General features: G+C 35.4%; 1 protein-coding gene across 1 annotated transcript in view; it reads left to right on the top strand.

Moving 5' to 3' along the window:
- MYCBP2 (MYC binding protein 2, E3 ubiquitin protein ligase) overlaps positions 1-19,061 on the top strand; it is a 185,752-nt gene that overhangs the window by 51,925 nt on the left and 114,766 nt on the right. The window contains exons 15-22 of the mRNA XM_010003518.1: positions 1-152; positions 973-1,137; positions 1,870-2,028; positions 2,740-2,944; positions 3,602-3,747; positions 5,719-5,820; positions 12,050-12,157; positions 18,918-19,037. Of these exons, the coding sequence (XP_010001820.1) occupies positions 1-152; positions 973-1,137; positions 1,870-2,028; positions 2,740-2,944; positions 3,602-3,747; positions 5,719-5,820; positions 12,050-12,157; positions 18,918-19,037 (1,157 nt within the window). The remainder of the gene's footprint in view (positions 153-972; positions 1,138-1,869; positions 2,029-2,739; positions 2,945-3,601; positions 3,748-5,718; positions 5,821-12,049; positions 12,158-18,917; positions 19,038-19,061) is intronic.

Here is a 19,061-nt window from a genome sequence, read left to right as displayed (position 1 = left end):
AGCAGGAAAATGGGTTGAGCTCCCAATCACAAAATCTCCAAAGATTATTCATTTCTCTGTTGGACATGATGGCTCTCATGCCTTACTGGTTGCTGAGGATGGAAGCATCTTCTTCACAGGTTCTGCTAGTAAAGGAGAAGATGGCGAATCAAGTACGTATTGTGCCTGCTTGATTGATGGTTGATAAAAGCCTGTTAACTATCTTTAGAATTTGAAGAGTTTTGACTTTTTCTAAGACCATGCAAGCATGCCTTTGGGAATTAATTTCACAGCAGCCACAGGTCCTGACGGCCAGTGCCACTGCCTCTCCCAGCTGGAGATGTTGATCTCAGTTTTAGCACACTTTGGATTGTGTGGTGGCAGCGCTGTTTCAGAGTTGTCCTGAGAAAAGGCGGTTAGAAGTTTGGTCAAGAGGCCGTGATGTCTGCCTGGTGGGATGTTGTCTGAACAAGTGAAGAGCCAAGCTTTAGTTGTTTTGTTTTTGGTGTGGGGTTTTGTTATTACTTTTTCTTCCCTTGTTCCACTTGTGGGAATTGATTGTGACTCAAAGGTTTTCTAAACATGGTTTTAACGAATAGAGAATTAAACATTTTTTCTTTATTGTAAAAAAGAGCTTTTGTAACATTTCTCTGTTACCTGATTGTGCATGTATTGTCATCTATATTCTTCTCAGATGGCAATGAGGACTTTTTTTTATTATGTGCTGCTTTGTAAAGCTATTTTAGTGCATATATATGTAAAAGAAGAACTTGAAAAATCTAATCTACCTAACTAATAATTACGTTGCTCGGCATTGAATTTTTTGAGGAAAAAACAGTGTAATCCAATAAAAAGTAGACCAGGGGTCATACAGATGTTTGTGTTTTTTCAGTAGCAGTCTGAAAACTAACCCTTGATTAGAAAACAAATATTATTATTGTGCCTTAAGGATTTTTTGGTAGAATGACTTGAAATTTATTTATTTCTGTGAAGCTAAAAGCAGACGGCAATCAAAACCATATAAGCCTAAAAAAATTATTAAAATGGAAGGAAAGATTGTCATATCTACAGCGTGCAATAATGGAAGCAGTTCTGTAATTTCAAAAGATGGAGAACTCTACATGTTTGGGAAAGATGCCATTTACTCTGATAGCACAAGTAAGTTTATCTTTGTCTTTTGAATGATTTCTCAACTAGAGTAATTGAAACAAATCTGGAAGTTTTTAGTCTATGGAAATTATATTCGTGTGTTTATTGCTCTGATAGATTTCTGAGTTTCTGTTGATTCAGTCAAATGTAGCAGAAGGACAGAAAGAGAAGACACTTTCCTTAGTTTCTGTAAAAATACATAGGAGCACTGGTGATAAATACTGAATTAATGCTCCAGCTAAGGAGGGAAAAAAAAGATGATTTGTTGTATTAATCTGATACCAGAAGCCACACAGGGAAACAAGTCACAGAAATGAGGCATGTTTTGTTATGACCAAAGGCTGCAGGAAACCAAGCCTTATATGTTCCTTTGCTCACAAGACAGCTTGTTTTGAATTTGCAGGTGTTCCAGTGCATCTAAATTTTAATAAAATATTAAAGAAATCAACTCCAATGGTATCGTGACTCCTTTAGAACTGTTTTTCAAAACAAGTGATTTGCAGCAGAGTTTGGTTTGGTTTTGACTTTTCTTTCTTTGGAAGACAAATGGCCTAGGTCTGAATCTTTCTTATTCTTTCCTATTACTTCTTATTCTTGCACTTTTTTTTTTGTATCTTCTGTTTTTCCCCTTGCCATTACTTTTAAAACTGTCAGTGTCCACTATCAATTTTGTTAAATCACTGAAGTTTTCTCTTCAGGTCGAAAATGTGATTTGCTACTCAAATATTTTATTTCTTACAGGTTTAGTGACAGATTTGAAAGGTCATTTTGTGACTCAAGTAGCTATGGGCAAAGCTCACACCTGTGTGTTAATGAAGAATGGAGAAGTTTGGACATTTGGTGTAAATAATAAAGGACAGTGTGGACGAGACACAGGCTCCATGAGCCAAGGAGGAAAAGGTGAGAGACCTAGATTTTTCACAAGTGAGAGCATAGCTAAGTGTTTTATTGTATCGTATATGTAATTACAGTACAAAAGCTTAAGTACATGCAGTGAGTTTTAAAAAAATCAGGTATGGATGCTTTCACTCCAACTGTCACATTTTTTAGCTTCTGCACATACTAATAAACTTAGTTACGTTTAAAAAAAAATCTATTACTTTGTTGATGAAAAAGCTTTTCTATTAAGAAAAAGATCTGAACTTCATCACTCCTCGCCTTACTATGTTCCATTGTCCCAGTAAGAAAAGTTTTTCTAACGTTGCTTTTATGCATTGTCTTGAGGCTGTTGTTTGCCTAAACAGGGCATGAATGCAAGTCTAGACCTTTCTCCACACAAATTAAAGTTTCCATTACTCGTAAATATAGGTATGAAAAATCAAGACCTATTCACCTTTGCCAGATTGAACTAATTTATATACAAGTGAATGACCTCTCACTTGTATACTGAATATAAATGTTTTGTTTTCCTTTCAGTTGAGAAAACGAGATATATATCCTAGCCCATGGTCAGAGAGGTTTTAGAAGTGTCATTGTACTGCCTGAGCATGCAAATCAGGCATGCCTGATCATTCCTTTTAAAATCTCTTCAGTGTGTCTTCTTCAGAGCTTCTTCAGTAGCCACTGTTGTCCTCAGAAAACAGTTGTATATTGTTTCAATATCTTAATTAGGTTTTGGAGTTGAGAACATGGCAACAGCAATGGATGAAGACCTAGAAGAGGAACTGGATGAAAAAGATGAGAAATCCATGATGTGTCCTCCAGGCATGCATAAATGGAAGCTGGAGCAGTGTATGGTGTGCACTGTATGTGGAGATTGCACAGGCTATGGAGCTAGCTGTGTTAGTAGTGGGCGTCCTGACAGAGTGCCTGGAGGGTAAGCAGACATACTGAAAATGCTCTTGTTACAGTGTGTTGAATGGCTAAAGCACCTGTTCAAGGTAAACCAAGTTGATGTGTTCTTAAACTTCAGTCTGAGGTAACATTGTATCTAAGAAGTGTCTATATCTTTAAAATGAGAAGTCGGTTAAAATTTTTGTAAATAGCTTGTGATGGTTGAGTATGAAGCTGTTGAACATGAACACTGATAGAATCTGTCCCTTGACAGACTTGCTGGTTTTGGGATTACCCTTTGTTGTCCTATGCTTAGAAGTTTTTTTTATCTTGCTGTTTCAGTTGCTCTTATCTGGTACTTCAGGTTTGTGCTGCATAAAGGGCCACTGCTTTACATATTGCTATTACTGTTTCTCCAGCATTACATGTGCTGATTATGTCTTGATTCATGTTTTCACGTGGTGTATGTTAATTAATTGAATGAAGAACAAGTATTGCTAAGGAATCAGTTCGGATACGTATGGTCACCGTGTGCTCCCTGACTACAGCAGCTAGTATTTAAATTAGTGTTACTTTCTGTTTATCTCAGGAAAAAATACATATCCACACATAGAACAAGCCAGTAATGTATGTTTTTATTACAAAGGCATCAGTAACTCATGAAAATAAAATATAGTGATAAAGAAACTCTTTGCTGCAGAATCTGTGGCTGTGGCTCAGGTGAGTCGGGCTGCGCTGTATGTGGCTGCTGCAAGGCGTGTGCTAGAGAACTGGATGGCCAGGAAGCAAGGCAAAGAGGAATCCTTGATGCTGTAAAAGAGATGATACCTTTAGATCTCTTGCTGGGTAAGTGATGTGAAATGATCAAGATGCTTTTCATTTTCTTTTACTGCACTTTTTTTTTTCCCTTTACTACCTCTGTTTACACTCTTTAATAAACTCAGTCCCACTGCTGACTTTTGAAACTTGAGTAACAGGTTAGCTTAGAAATAGATTTGTTCTCTCCAGTTAGTATTTCAGTATTTAGATTCTTCTGTATGATAAAACTATGTAGGTTAATGATGCCATTGTTTGTTTCTAACCAAATTACTGACCTTTTAGACTTACAGGATAATGTTAGTATAATACTATTAAAATGGATAAAATGTTGCTTGTCAGGCAGATTTATTTATTGGTGATACACTAAAGGGGGATCATTCTGATAAGTGAGATATTTTACTATAGACGTGTCATTTTGACTTGTGCAATTACAATACTAATGCTGACACTAAGAAGTTGTTATTGTCCTTTTTGATAGCCTAACTTTTTTCTATGTTCTTTTTATTGGTTTTTTTTTTTTTGCAGTCACATAAAAAATGGAAAATATTTTTTCTCAAAAACTTTCCTTGCTTTTTTTTCTTGTACATTTTCAGAGAGAGCTGAAACAAAAACAAACAAACAAAACACCTCACATTTAACCCTCCCTTCCCAAAAATACTTACCTTAGGAGAAAAAATACCAACTGGTAGGACCATTGGAAAATACAGTTTGGGATCTTGCCTTGTAAGACCTGTTATCACAGTATTTTTAATACTGTATACTCTGTACGTAAAATGGGGAAATAAGAGGTTTTTGGAGATCAGACTTGCCTTGCTTACTTTTATATTTAGAATTACATAGAGCACTTAATCCTGCATGGCTGTATTAATATAGGATCTGGTATAGAAAAGAACCATAAAATAATCAGATGCATGACTTAAACTGGTGGGATGTAAAAATATTATATCTGGGGGGTGAAGAGAACAGTAATAATAGAAAATTATATCCTATACTTTGAGTATGGGATATTTATTTATTTTTTCCCTAAGCAAAAGATAAATAGAAACTACAAGTGAATCTCTTGATAAGAGGGGACCCCAAATAACCTCAGTGTGCAGTCCTGATATTTCTAAATGTAATTTACTTTGCTCTCACAGAGGTAGGTTTATCCTAATAGTGAGTTGCAGTGTGCAGATAGTGAGTGGCAGTAACATCTGTGCTTGAGAGCTCTATTCTCATGCCTGAGCTTTACTAACTCCTCTTCTAACAGGACAGACAGTAGCTTTTGGTCCTGTGTTGGTCTTGGCATCGATTGAGGCGAGGGTATTGACCACATTTGTCTGGAGAGAAGTGACAATACTTCCAGTGGGAGTTTTTATTTGATATTGGGAATGATGTGTATTTGTTTAGGTTGTTGTAGTTTGCTGAAAAAGCATTGGAAAAAGGTAGTGCTTATAGTAGTTTTATTTTTGCATTCATTCAAGTAATGTTTCAAGTAATAAAGTAATTATTACTTTGTTTTAAATTCCTATTAAAGTAGCTCATTTGGTAAATAAGTCAGATTTACAAATGTGTGCATGCATTAAAGTAGTTGCATGCTTCTGAGCACAAAGCATATAGTGGTAAGGCATTCTTAACTATAAAACTTCTAATTTATTTAAAATGTTTTTAAAACACAAGCAATTTTATGCTTGTTTAAATAATAATCCTTCCTGAAACTTTTTTGGGAAAAAATTGAGATAACCATGAAAACACATAACTAAATATGAATATTTATGTCTAACAAAAAGAGAAAGTACAAAACACTATTCAGTGACGTTGGAATTGTTGGAGATTCATGAAAACCAGGAGAGATAAGGCCTAAATTTACTCAGCCCCTGTATTTCTAAATACTCTGTCAGACCCATGCAAACAGCAGGTAGTAAGTAGGCTTCAGTTTTCATTCCCTTCTAGGGTTTATGGGAAGAATAACAATGTTAAAATACAGTTTTCCATGTTTTATTTCCTTAATCTATCCAGCTGTCCCTGTTCCTGGAGTTAATATTGAAGAACACCTTCAGCTACGGCAAGAAGAAAAGCGGCAACGTGTAAATAGGAGACATAGATTGGAAGAAGGAAGAGGTAAGTGGCTTCCTTATTGGGTCTTGAATAGTTTAAGTAAACTTCTTAGTCTTTTTTCTTAGGATGGAAATTAATCGGTTTTGCTTCAGTGAGCAATACAGTAACCTAACAAAAACCAGAACCTAAATAGCTGCTGTATCTTATTTAGCATGCTTCTGGAAAATTGTGAAAAAACTGTGTTTAACAAAGTGTACTTAAAAGAATAATTTTTAATGGTCAAAAGTAGAATTTTCTATCACTTCTATATAGTCAATTTTTATTTTCTGTTCTTCCCTCATTGTTTTTTTAAATGTAGGTGCTAAAACATTTTTTACATTAAGAGTTTGTATGCCTTTTACATGAAGCATTGAAATGATTGCAAGCCTGTTCAGTGCTAGTTATCTATAATATTAATTATTGTATTATTATTATACATTTTTTAATTACAATTGTATATTAGTAAGCAGAATTTCTTGTTTTATCAGATGAACTTTTATATATTTGAATAGCATGAAAAAATTGTCATTGACTGAATTAAAAACCAATACTAAAGACTACATCGTTTCAAAATGTTTTTGCCTTGCGTATTATCTACCTTGGGATACCCCAGCATCTTAATGGTAAATACTTAAAGTTGATGTTTTTAGACTGAGGCAAATCAGAGTATTTTAGTGAAGCGTGATGATGTGCTTGGTAGGATTGTTGTTTGTTGAGATGAGGAATGGCTTGATGAAATGTTATGTTCTCAAGTTCCTGCTGTGCTAGTAAATACTGTTGTGATTTTCCTGTTAGGAATTAGGTGCTGTTTTTCCTCAGATACGCAGTATGCTTGTGATCAAACTTAGTTCCTAGACTACGTGCTAGTGAACCTTGTGAGGCAAACTGTGGGTTTATTTCACTTGCATGTGAGAAATTACTGGTCTTACCATAAGTAAGAAGAAAGAAGGAAGAGAAAGCATGTAGTTTCCTACGTATGGGGAAATGAATCAAATATTTATTTGTCTTTGAATACTTGTGGTTAATTTTAGTGGTGAGGTGGAGAGGGGAAGCCTTTTTTTCTGCCTTTGTCTAGGTCATGTTGGAGCTGCATTGCATATTGCTGCCAAATAGAGTCACCCTTTTAAATCTTCACTGAATGCCTGGGTATTATTGAAAGCTGCTGATGTTAAGCCCAGAAGGGTAATGATAACAGAGCTGGGATATAAATTCCAGTTGGGGGAAAAAAAAAAAAAATCACAAGCAGAGAAATATTTCAGTTTGCTCCCTTTGTGGTTTGAAGTCAAACCAGAGCAGCTTATCCTTTTTTTATGACATCTGTCTCTTAAAATAATAGTTTGGATCTAACAGAGTGTCAGTTGATCAGTCTCAGGAATGTGTTGTTAGTGTTGCTGTTGTTGGTTTGATAGATGTATACAGATTGTAACAAAAAAGATACTGCTGGCCAGCTATGTGCACACATCCATATTATACTCTCTATAGTAAAAAACACTGAAATTCCATACCTATATGGCTACTGGAGGTAATGGGTATGTTTAATAGGAAGGTATTGAGACTAGTCTCAGTTTGAGAGGTTTTATGTGATAAAGTTGGGAATAGTGTATAGTTAGTTACTGATGCATGTTTCTCATCTTTTCACTGTGTCACATTCTGGTGAGAAGTGAAGGAGCTGATGTTTTTTTCTAAAGTGTAACTGATTAAGTAATTAGTTTAACTGTGGTAGGCTGAGTATCATATGAATCTTTTCAAGATCTGCACAAGCCACTACTGGATTATAATCAGTTTGTCAGTAGCAGTAATTGTTAATTGCTGAACATATATATGTAGCAGAACTATCTATTCAAATGCAGTATTTTTTATTAAGTGTAAGAGCAGCTTTTTTTCTGTAGTTATAGTTAAATATTTATTTCATGCTTTCAGGGCCTGGAGGTTATATTTCATTCAGAGTTTCTGTAAAAAACGAAAATCAAACAACCCTTTTTACTTGAAACAATATCAAATTAGTACATACTGTTTAAGAAAGCTTTCAAGAGAAAGTTGTAGGGTTTTTTCCTTAATCACAGCGGGTGTGATTCTGTGAAATTACATTATACTTGAGTTTGTGATTTCTGTCTGAAAGAGATTATTATTGTTAACAAAATTATTTTTAAAATAGAAATCCTTATATTATCATTTTAGAACTCAGATTTACAGTAGACTTAATGAGAACAGTTCTGGTTTATACTTAGTATTTTTATTTATTTTGTGTTTATATACAGAAATGTATCTTTCACATTTATTTAACAAATGACACAAAGTATTCAGAATAGAGAGTGCCAAAATTACAGTTATCATAGATAATAGCTGCCATCATTCTCTATCTGTTCCAAATTGCCCCTTATGCTTGTGTCTTATCACCTGCATCTCTTTTTTTCCCCCCCTATTAAAAGCTCTAATATTTTCCTTCCACTTCTCATTTGTACTGTTTAAGTGTCAGAAGAAAAGAGCTTTAAAAACACAGGAAGAGGCATGCATTCTGTTTTTATTTTCAGTGTTTTGAACAAAAGAAGCTAATTCCAATTAACCTTACTTGCCTGCATGGCACAGTGACATTTTCTGTGAATATTCCTACCGTCATTGTAAATTCCCACTCATTGTCTGAAAAATACAGTTTTATAGAACAAGCACCTTAACTGTTATCCCTGCCTCAAAGGAATATGAAGTTTAGTTTTCCTTAAGGCTATAGAGGTGGAACACTATCTCAATATAATATTTTACACTTTTAGTGGATCTGAAGCTAAGCATTTGTCCCCAGTTTCATTTTCTGAAATATTTTTTCTTGGCCTAATAAAGAACTATTTTTCTGTATTAGGCTTTTGCTTCCATATTTTATCATTAACAAAAACAACCCCCCAACAGCAAGTAAAACCCACCACTTCTCTCCTTTTTTTCTTACAAGTGTTCCAGAAGCCAAAAATAAGGTTTTACAACATAAAGTGCCATCCAATCTAGAATTTTCCTGTGCAACCTGAATTTATAATGCTTTTTAATGTTCCTTAGGAAAGAGTTTTCAGTTATGTAGTCGTGTACTAATTTTTTAGGTTAGACTGCTGCATTCAGTGCACTGGTGTTGAAGTTATTGTTTGAGATTGTTAATTTCAGTATTCTCTAATTACAGCTTGCCAAACAGCATTTATTTAGGGAACAATACTAGAACAATACTAGAAGAGATCTAAATAAATGTAAAACCAATTCAAATCGTGTAGTAAACTTTGATAGTTCTGCCAAGCTGCTTAGATGGCCAGGAATGCAAAAGCACAGAAGTGCATGTGAGACGGTTAATGTGTATGTTTTCCTGTAGTCCACTACATTATTTAATGAATACATTCTATTTTGCTAGAAAATAAAATTATTTCTGTGGATAAATGTTTTTTGTTTTTTCCCCCTCTTTATGCTCTTATTCACTGCCAGGCAAAGACCATCTTAAAAGGCCTGGATCCTGCGGGATCTAGGCTAGAAATGTTTAACCTCCCAGCTGAATTACAAGAAAACATTCTATGAAAAATAAAGGGAGAAAGTTAATGTCTTTTTGCATCTTAATAGCAACTGATTTAAAATTGCAGCACTGCTGTCTACCAGTGACTGTCCCTTTTGGTTATCTCTCTAACTTGAACTACTACAAAAATAACTGAGAATGGTAGTAGGTTGTTATTCCCCATGTAGATGTTGTTAGAGGCTTCTAGAAGACTTTTTCAAATGATCTTTGGCAGGCTTTTTTATCAAAATAGAGGAAGTGTCTATTACATGGCTGAATTGTTCCACCAGAATAATTCATAGTACTGAAACTATGCTCCATTTGTATAGGCAACCTCAGATGTAAGCAGAGAGCAGATATAGTCTGTATTAATTGTTCTACTGTTTTGTTTCCTCTGGTGTTATTGTGGAGGAGAGGAGGTACTTTACACTCTGCCAGCCCATGACTGAACATGCAGGCATCATAATATAACCAAAATGTAGATATTTTCTATCGTATTGTGACCATCTTGCAGATTTAGCATGCATAAAAAGCTGAGGAAGATGACAGACCTGCATGGTCTGGTACATGGATTGGGTACAAACCATTATGAAATGGTTTTGCATTTATTTTATTATTTATTTTTTATTATTTTATTATTTCTTATTATTTTATTTATTATTTATTTTATTATTTATTTTGCATATTGCATTTATTTTGAATTTCAGTTCTTTGCATAATAGATGGGGATGTAAAGTATATAGGAATATCAAGAAGCAAAGATAAGTCCTGCTTTGGTCGAGAGGCAACTAAAGGCAGAGGTGTGCTAGCACCATGCTGGACCTAACATCCTTTTATGCTTCCTCAAGGTTCTCTTGTCTCCCAAATCTCCTGTAGTCCTTTTATACACCCTGACACCTCCTCTGTCCATCTGAAATGCTCTCCTGGGTTTTTTTTGCTATATTTTATCTCAGCACTGAAATACCAAAGCCCACTCTGTGGCTTTGTCTTGGCTATGGCATAGCCCTATGGCTGTCAGGGTTATGTCTTGTCCACTGGGCTGTTTGTTTGTTGTGCAGGCATTTTCTGGAACTTCAGGTCTTTTTGCCTGAGTTATCTGGAGATTGGGTCTTCTGCTTGATCACCCACAAATATCTTTGATCCACACGCTTGAAGCCACATTCTTTGCTGTCTCTGTCTCTTTTTGCAACTTTTCTAATGTGGTTTTTGCTTCTGTCATAGTGCCACATCTCTCCTTTATTTCTTGGGAGTTTAACTGCTTTAGGAACTGCTCAGTAAGCAAGTGCCATTACTTTTCTCTCCTTTTAAAAAAATTTTCTCCTGTTTTTCATCCAGCTTTCCTCTGCACCTTTTGTCCTTCCTACATTTTTAGCTTTCACAATCTTATTGTCATTGGTCTCTCTCCTCTTTCTTGACTTTTCCTGGCCTGCCTCTGTATACTCCTCAGTAGCTCCCCACCAGCTTGAAAAGAAGGAAAGTGTGGTACAAATTTTTATGTAAGTCTAAACACTGGGAAGCAGAGTATTAAACATATCAAGTGGACTGGCAGAAAGTAGTCTTTACCAAAAATGTGTCTGTTAAGTGGAAGCTGCAATTGAGAGGAGACTGTGAAAAGTGGGAGCGCTAGCGGGACAGTTAAAAGAAGGATCCTTAAGGTGAAGGTAAAGCAAAAGCAAATTTTAATCTTGGAACATCAGGAGTACTTAGTTAACAACGGGACCTATTCTGGGATAGAGAGAGTTGAGATAAAAACAGTCAAACCAAAACAAAAAAAATCTTTGCTGGTGTAGAAACATACATGATCAATGAAGTTTTTGAAAGTCCATGTAAGGACTGGGTCTGTGAACCTGAGGAAGAGTGGCACTTGGCAGAGTTAGCTGCTCCTGATTGAAGATTTCTATTGAATGTGAGACTTCTGGAAGAAGGAGATGACTCCACAGAAATCATTGCTGGCATGCTTAACCTTTTACGTAGCTAGGCAGCTTTAAGTAGCAAACTGCTGGTCCATGACCTACATATAATCTGCCTCAATTAAACTTCAAACAGTACTGCTTGAGTCTAGATTTTAAAAATAAATAGTCTGGAGTAAAGTTTAAATACGTACCTCATTGCTTTCTTCAAATACAGATCTTCTTTTGAAAACCTCTACGTAGATGGGAAATACTGTAAAAATAACTGAAATGCATTTCAAAATTAGTAAGTGGATGAGAAAGAATTATATTATTTGAATAATCTTCTTCATGGAATCAGGTGGTTTTGATAGCTATTTTCTTTCTAAGCGATAACTGTCTTTTAAATACAGAAATTATGAGCATTTGTATGGTTATGTTTTACAAATCTAGCATTGTTATTATATTGTTCCGCATTAAAATTTTGAATGTAATACTGTAGGATGTAAGGCATGATAATTCATCTATTTAACTGTTAAAGACAGTAATGGGTATTTGGAATTGAATTTTACTCCAGTGTGAGTCTGCTGTATTTCCTTCGCTTGAGCTACAGTTGCATACTTATAAATTCAGGTAAAATTGTCACTGTGGAATAGTTACTGTTTCTTTGCATAATATTTTGGCCTTATCAAGAAACGGCAGCTTCTTTTTATTTAGTGTCTTTTGAATTTAGGAAAACTAAGTTTATGATACAATTTTTTTTTTTCATTGCTTTTAATTTTAATTTTGTTTAACACACTGTTTCCATTTTGTGAGCTTTCCTATGCATGTGCAAAATGTTTCTCCTCAGGCCCCCTTGTATTTCCTGGTCCTATTTTTATGAACCATCGAGAACAGGCTCTAGCCAGAATCAGATCCCATCCAGCACAGCTAAAGCATAAACGGGACAAGCACAAAGGTATTTGGTCTTCCTTATTGGCTAGGGTGGAAATAAGCCCATCCTCCCAGTCACTTCTTCCATGCACTGAATCTCTCTTTTCAAAGAACTGCACAAAGTGAGTTCTGCCTTTCCTCTTGTTAGTATCTCGTTACCTGAGGAGAAAGAAAATGCATTTAAATGTTGACCTTTTTTAAAAATTTGAAGTTTTCATAGTCTGCATCATCTTTGGTTTTCTTTCCTTTTTTCTTGGTGTTTGCTTTTTGTTTGTTTGCTGGCTTTTTATGAAACATTGTCTTTCTGTGTTTTGTGGTTTTTTTGTTTACTTTCTAATGCTGTCTTAAAGGTTCTTGAATTTTACTGTAGGAAACTTCAGCACCTTCCAGTGACTCAGACTGTGTTGCATTTGTGTTGTTTTTTTTGATCCTTTGTGTTGTGTATCTGGGGTGATTGCTTTAACACATCAATCCCAGAGCTGTTCATTGTAGTATAACATTTTTTCATAGGTATATTATCTTTAACAAGCATTTTTTGAGAAATGAAATATTCAAAATTATATAAACTACACTTTTTTCTTCCTTTTTCTACTAGCTTTGAATGGAGGGAATACAAACCCAAAGTATAGGTTTTACAGTGCAGTATTCTTTGAGTTAAATGTTCTTTTGTAGAATGTAAATGAGGAGGTGTCTTCGGTATTTCTGATGTTTTTGTATGGCTAGGAGGTAAATTCATTATACTTAGAGTTTCTAAATGTGTAATTAATTCAGATGTTAGTGATTTTTTTTAGGAAGAGGTAATGTATTACTGAAAAATGTTACTGAATTTATTAAAGTTGATCTGTATCAAATCTGATTGTAATTTGTATACAAATGTGTTTGTACATACATATTTATATAGAAAGGCTAAATATACAAGCTAGAGATGACAGATGTGATAAAAGTAGAAAGTAGCTTCTGAAATTGTGAGGATCTCAAACACTTGAACTATTTTTTAAAGAATAAGTACATATGGAAGGAACTGTTAGAATGGCATTTCAGTTGAATTAATGGAAGTTATTTGTAGTATTTGGCATGTATGCAAACAAATTGTTTGACAGTTTGAAGCTTTTTGATATATTCTTTCAGCATGTGTGGATGATAGTCCCACCTAGTTATGAACGAACTGGATCATGAAATCCATCTTAAGTTCATTTTATGGAAGGTAGAATCTGGTCCTTTGTATTTGACTAACATATGTTCAGTCTATTTGGGAAACATAAAATCTGATCTTTAATTCTTAGTGGATTAAGTAGAATAACCTATTATAATCTCCCTGGGAGAAGTTGGATGCTGAAGACAAAACATACAGAACCTAAGTGCTGTTGTTTGAGAGTTTGCAGATGGCCAGTGTTCCTGAGCTGGATACTACTGCTGGTTGTGCTGCTTGCAAGCCCTTGACTCATAGGCAAGTGCTTAAAGGAGTATCATCCTGGCCTTCATCTGCACCTTTTTGGCATGTGTTCATAGTCACAGCACACTTGAGCTCAAGTATCTCCTTACAAGAGGTATACTCATTCATACCAGTTTGACATTTATGTTGCTTCTTGGAATTAAAAGAACAATGGGAAGGACTGTATTGTGCTGAAAAATTCTGTCATATGTCCTCTGTAGAACTGAACGTTTCTTTTTCCTTGAAGATGGCTGTATGTGAAGAAATGTTCAGTTTCTTTAAATTCTTTGTGTCTCATGGTAAGGAAGATTGTAATATCTTTGAGTAAGTAAGCTTTGCAACCCTTCCCTGCCTCAGAAGGTAGATTCTCAAAAGAGCCATTAATTCCACTAGAAACGTGCCTTAACTTTTGGAGGGGCTTCCAAGGGAGAAGGGAAAACTGTTATCAAAGTAATGGGGAAGGTGGGAATCATGAAAGAGAAAGTATACTACATCTTGAAAGGCATGCCTCTTTTACTATAAATATAATATAAAAGCAATAATGAAGCTATCTAAAGCAGGGATGTTGATGTCAGTAAAAGGACACTTTTAACACCAAAATCAGCATGTTCTTTTGGTTTACTTTTGAATGTGGTGCTTCCCAAACTGCATTCTTATCTTAGACATTTCTGCTAAAGTAGTTTTGTAACTCTTCACACCAAATAGACCTTCAAGATTTTCAGGCAAGGAAAATGTATTTCAACTGGTAATACTAATAAGGCCAGTACTAAACTTTGCCAGTATCTGTTTCTGCTTCTCTGTTTGTGGCTGCAGAACTTCTCTTCATAATGATATTTAAAATTTAATGTGAACAGCTTCTTCAGGACTGAATATTATGGCCTAATTAAAGGAGTATAACTGATACGTACTGGTACGTATTATCAGTTTGACAGGTTTTTCACTTGTGGAATTCTCCTATTGAATTGCCCAGTTGAAAACTCCTTCAGCTTCATCGAAATACCCCTTTTTTTGAAAGCTTGTCACTGTCATTTTGTAAGGTCCTTTTGGTATCTGTGGAGAATTAAGGTAACTCGTAAATGTATGCCTTTTGGCCACCTGTGAATTAAAGCTGAATACCTAATTCAAGAAGACAACAATGAAAGCAGCTTTCCTGTTTTATGTCCTCTGGAAAAGAGGCTGGAGGTGGATCTCTGCTCCTCCAAAACATACCGGCAGGATGTCCGTGTCACAGGAAATATCCAAAATTTCACACTGTCAGCCAAATAAACTACTTTTGGTTTGTATTGCATAGAAAAATAAGTACATGGAAGTGGTGGATGTACTTTGCTATTGCTCAGTATTGTAGTCAAACTTGCATCCAGGTCAGATAACAGAATAAATTGTTTGGCCAGTAAATTCTTGTTCACATACACTTTTTGGCTGAGCTGAACAGGTAAGCCAATACTGGTACAAAAATTCAGGACACAGTTACTGAGTTTACCACAAGAATGCAAGTTTGTTACCACACTATTCTAAGTGTTACACACTTGTGGTTCTGCATATCAAATTTCACCTGTGAGCTCAAGTAAGCTGTGTAGCAACTTCTCAAGCATACAATGAAACTACATTTTTTTCTTCCCTCATAGGATGAATGATTTTCACAACCAGAGGTAGGTTTCTTCCCTGCTGCACTGTTGTTATAATATTGGTTACAGGTATTTCAGCTGAAGTTGGTGGTGGATAGCCAAGAAGGCAGCTGTCACACACAGATTTCTTCAAGTGATGTTGTTGTATATAAATTCTATAGATGATATTAAGGCATTAAGAAATCCTGTGAGGGTTGACCATCACAGATATTAACAAGCAACTTGGCTTGTTAAGCTTTATTTGGTTAGTCACTGCTAAACTGAGAAAAGAGTTGCTGGCCAATGATGTGGTATAAAGAGGCAGTTATTCTAAGATTATTTTGTGCACAGTCATATTACATTAAAGCTTTTCATCTGTGGGGACAAGAAGCGCATTTAACTTCCTTTTTTTCCTCCACCAAAGATGGTCAGTGAGAAATAAAATATCACCCTGATTGCAGGTGAGGAACAGTGACAGTGGTTTCCTCTAGTCTGAAATACGATTCTGTAACCATGTTTGGGATTTTTTTTGCCAGCAGTGGTCTCACTGGCTCTGTGACTTCACGTGCTGTAGGGACTAAATGAGAACTTTTGAGCATGTTTCACTGAGTTGAAAAATTGTCTTCAGTTCTTCAGAACTATCTAAGGAAGATGGAGGGGGGGAAAGGTGTGGAGCTTGGTTGTATTTCCAGTTATCTCACTTTACTTTCCCAACTGTAGAAGATCTCAGTGATGGGTTTTTATCTTGGTTAATTTGTCCATGGATCCCACCTCTCAATGTTGATGGCAGGAAGCACTTATGAGCTTTTCCTTGGTGCTTTCTTCTCTCTGAGAGATGAAAGTGTCAAAGTTTCTGTTCAGTGGTAGGCCACTTGGATAACACTGGGAGTATCTGTTCTGCTTTCAAGGTTCCTTCATTCAGCAGATTTCCCGCTTCTCTACTCTGTCTTTTTATGCTTCCCTTTTAGGAGCAGTTGTTTTGATATTACTTCTAATGTAATGCATGTGTGTAGAATTGTTTAAAGAAAAGTTCAATGTATATGGAAGACAGTTGCTTCTATTCTTGCATTATTAAAGGCTTTGAGAATTTAGCTTGGGAGTTTGAAAATGCCAAATCTTTTTTCTTTAAAACAAGTTTATGCCTCGGATAAGGAATTTCAAAATTTGTTTCATACATTCATCGTGAATGTACTTGTTTCTACATCTTGCACAATAGCATTGAATGGTTCCCTAAGGGTAACACAATGTTATGCTTTCATTTGCAACTTTATTGAAAATGGGAGTATATCTAGAATCATTTTTTATTTAAAGACAGTATCACATATTTATCATTTGAGAAAACAACAATCCTCAATTTTTATTTACTCATAATTTTGGAAGCACTTAAGCAAGTTTGTTTTTCTTACAGTGAGGCAAGAAATGCCCATGTACCTCTTCAGGTGTTTGCAGATCATGTGATATGCCACTGTTAAATTATCAGAGTACAACTTGTGCTTAATTTCATTAATATAACTCTGCATAGGTGACATGGTTGCTGTGTAGTTCATTTCATTGTAGGAAGTGGGTGCAGCCATGAGGTATTCTTACTGGACACGTGCTTTCCTGGCACATGTCTGTTCAAGCGCATTTGCACATTGGGAGAGCTTAGAATTTTTTTTGTTTCAGTTATCAGTGATTGAGGGAGGAGGAGAGAAGGATCACAGGTGAACTTGCAGAACAGTTAGCTTTTGTCTGCTCACGTCTGAAAAGCTTGTGTCAAAGAGGGAAGCACCAAGTGTATCACTTGCTGAAGAAATAATTCTGGAGGCAGAATTAGCCCTTAGAACTGCTTCTTGATTAACTTTGTTTTGTATAGTTTAATGCAAGCATAGACATAAAATCTGAGGTTATTGTATTTGAGAAATAGCCAAATTGTTAATTAAAATACTAGAAGCATATTAAGGCAGAATTACACGATAAGGAGAAAAAAACACAAGTGTTTTCAGGGTTTTTGTTGTTAAATAGTGGTTCTATCTCTTGATATTTACTTTTCTTAATGATACAAAAAAAAAGGTTGCAGACAGATCTTCAGAAATATTTATTATAATGTGCATACAGTCTGGTAGGGCACAACTGACACTGTTGGAAAAACCTCAAAAATCCCATGGCATTTCTGAGAGCCAGACAATTCCTTTACCATGTCTCCATGTCACACATATCCAATATGTAGTACAAGTGTAATTCTTTTTGATGAAAGGTGTCCACATTTTCAATGCTCTTAAACCTAATTCTTCAAAAGCATTACTTAATACCTATTTGCACTTTTCCTTTACAGATGTAAATTACATGGAAATTCATATCATTTCTGTAGTCAATCACTAGAAAATAGCTTTATTTCTGAAACAGATTTTTTTAAAAAAACTGGTTTGTAATTGAAGTGCTGAAATAACTTCATTGTATCAGCAGTTTTCATGCAATAAAAAAGAGGTTAACTTTGAGCGATATGGATAAAGCCATAGTTACCTTTGAAAAGATTTGTAAGTCTGTCAGTGGTATGCTGCATGCAGTGAATAATGAAGTCTCCAGACTTCCACTAACAATTATTCAGGAAAATGTGTAGAAACAATAGCTCTAAATTAACAGCACCTTGAATGCTGTAAGCAGGATTTTTTTTCCCTGTATCAGTTTAGTTAATCAAGCAGTAATCAGTGGGAAGTATCCCAAAAGGAATGTGAAATCTCCTTTTTGGAGTTATTTTTCACTTTGTGTATTTTTCTGTCATTCCTGTATGCTAGAGACAGTGACTGAAGACATAAATGAAATTTTCATTTTGAAAATTCAGTTTGTTTTGAGTTTTCATTGCCTGCATTCTACACAGGTATAGGTGTTTCAGTGTTGAAGAGCAAAATTTCTGTTTCTCTCATGTTGGTTTCCTGCTAGTATTATGAAACCACCTTCCTTTTTGACTGTGTGTCCATATAGTTTAATTATAGTGCAATTCCTAAATGAAACAAGCATTCTGATTTCTTGATAATAAGTGGCTTTGAAGGCCTTTATAAATAATACACTTATTTGTAACTTCAGTGCTTTTATCTGATGCAGGGGCACTTTGACTTTAGGAACCAGTATCACTTAAAGAAATCACAGAAATGTCTAAAAATGCATATTAAATGGACAGGAATCAGGCATGTTCATGCTAGCGAGTATGTCAGCATTGTTAGAAATTAGCTGCATAAGTAATTGTCAGTTATATAAAATGAGGGCTATAATGGCCAAGTTGGAGTCAAGTAAAATCCTTAACAACAAGGAATTGAAAAAATAACTGAGCAGGCTATGTCTGTTGAGTTTAACTAATTCTTGGCTCTAACAATGTTAACATTTTAACAAGTTAACAAGTTTAACAATGCTTCCTGCCTACTTCATAGTGCTGTTTTAGTGAAGAGCTAAAGTGATGGATATTAAGCCTGAGGTTGTTTGAATTTCCTGTTATGTGAATAATTTTTTTCTGCTCTTTGGAAGGTTATGCTATAGAGAGTGTGATATTTTCCACTGTATATCTTTGTAGTAGGTTATTTAGAAGTAGATTTTCTGTCATCTTTCACATCTGCTCTGATGCCATATTCTGAGCTCACTCTCCTACTATCCTGTGAGTTCTCTCTCATGCCTGACAAATGGTGGGGTGGGGAGTTATTTAGTATTCTTGTTCTACTCATTCTTCTAATATCACTCTTTTAGAAGACATGAGATATAATTATAAATCTTGTTCATAGATGGAAGTGGAGAACGAGGCGAGAAGGATGCCAGCAAGATCACAACCTATCCTCCAGGGGCTGTCCGCTTTGACTGTGAACTGCGAGCAGTGCAAGTCAGTTGTGGATTCCACCATTCAGGTAAAAAAATTCCCATGTTAATCA

Source organism: Chaetura pelagica, unplaced genomic scaffold (assembly GCF_000747805.2).
Source record: "Chaetura pelagica isolate M959 unplaced genomic scaffold, ChaPel_1.0 scaffold106, whole genome shotgun sequence".
Lineage (NCBI taxonomy): Eukaryota > Metazoa > Chordata > Aves > Apodiformes > Apodidae > Chaetura > Chaetura pelagica.
This window is presented reverse-complemented; position numbering and strand designations above follow the sequence as displayed.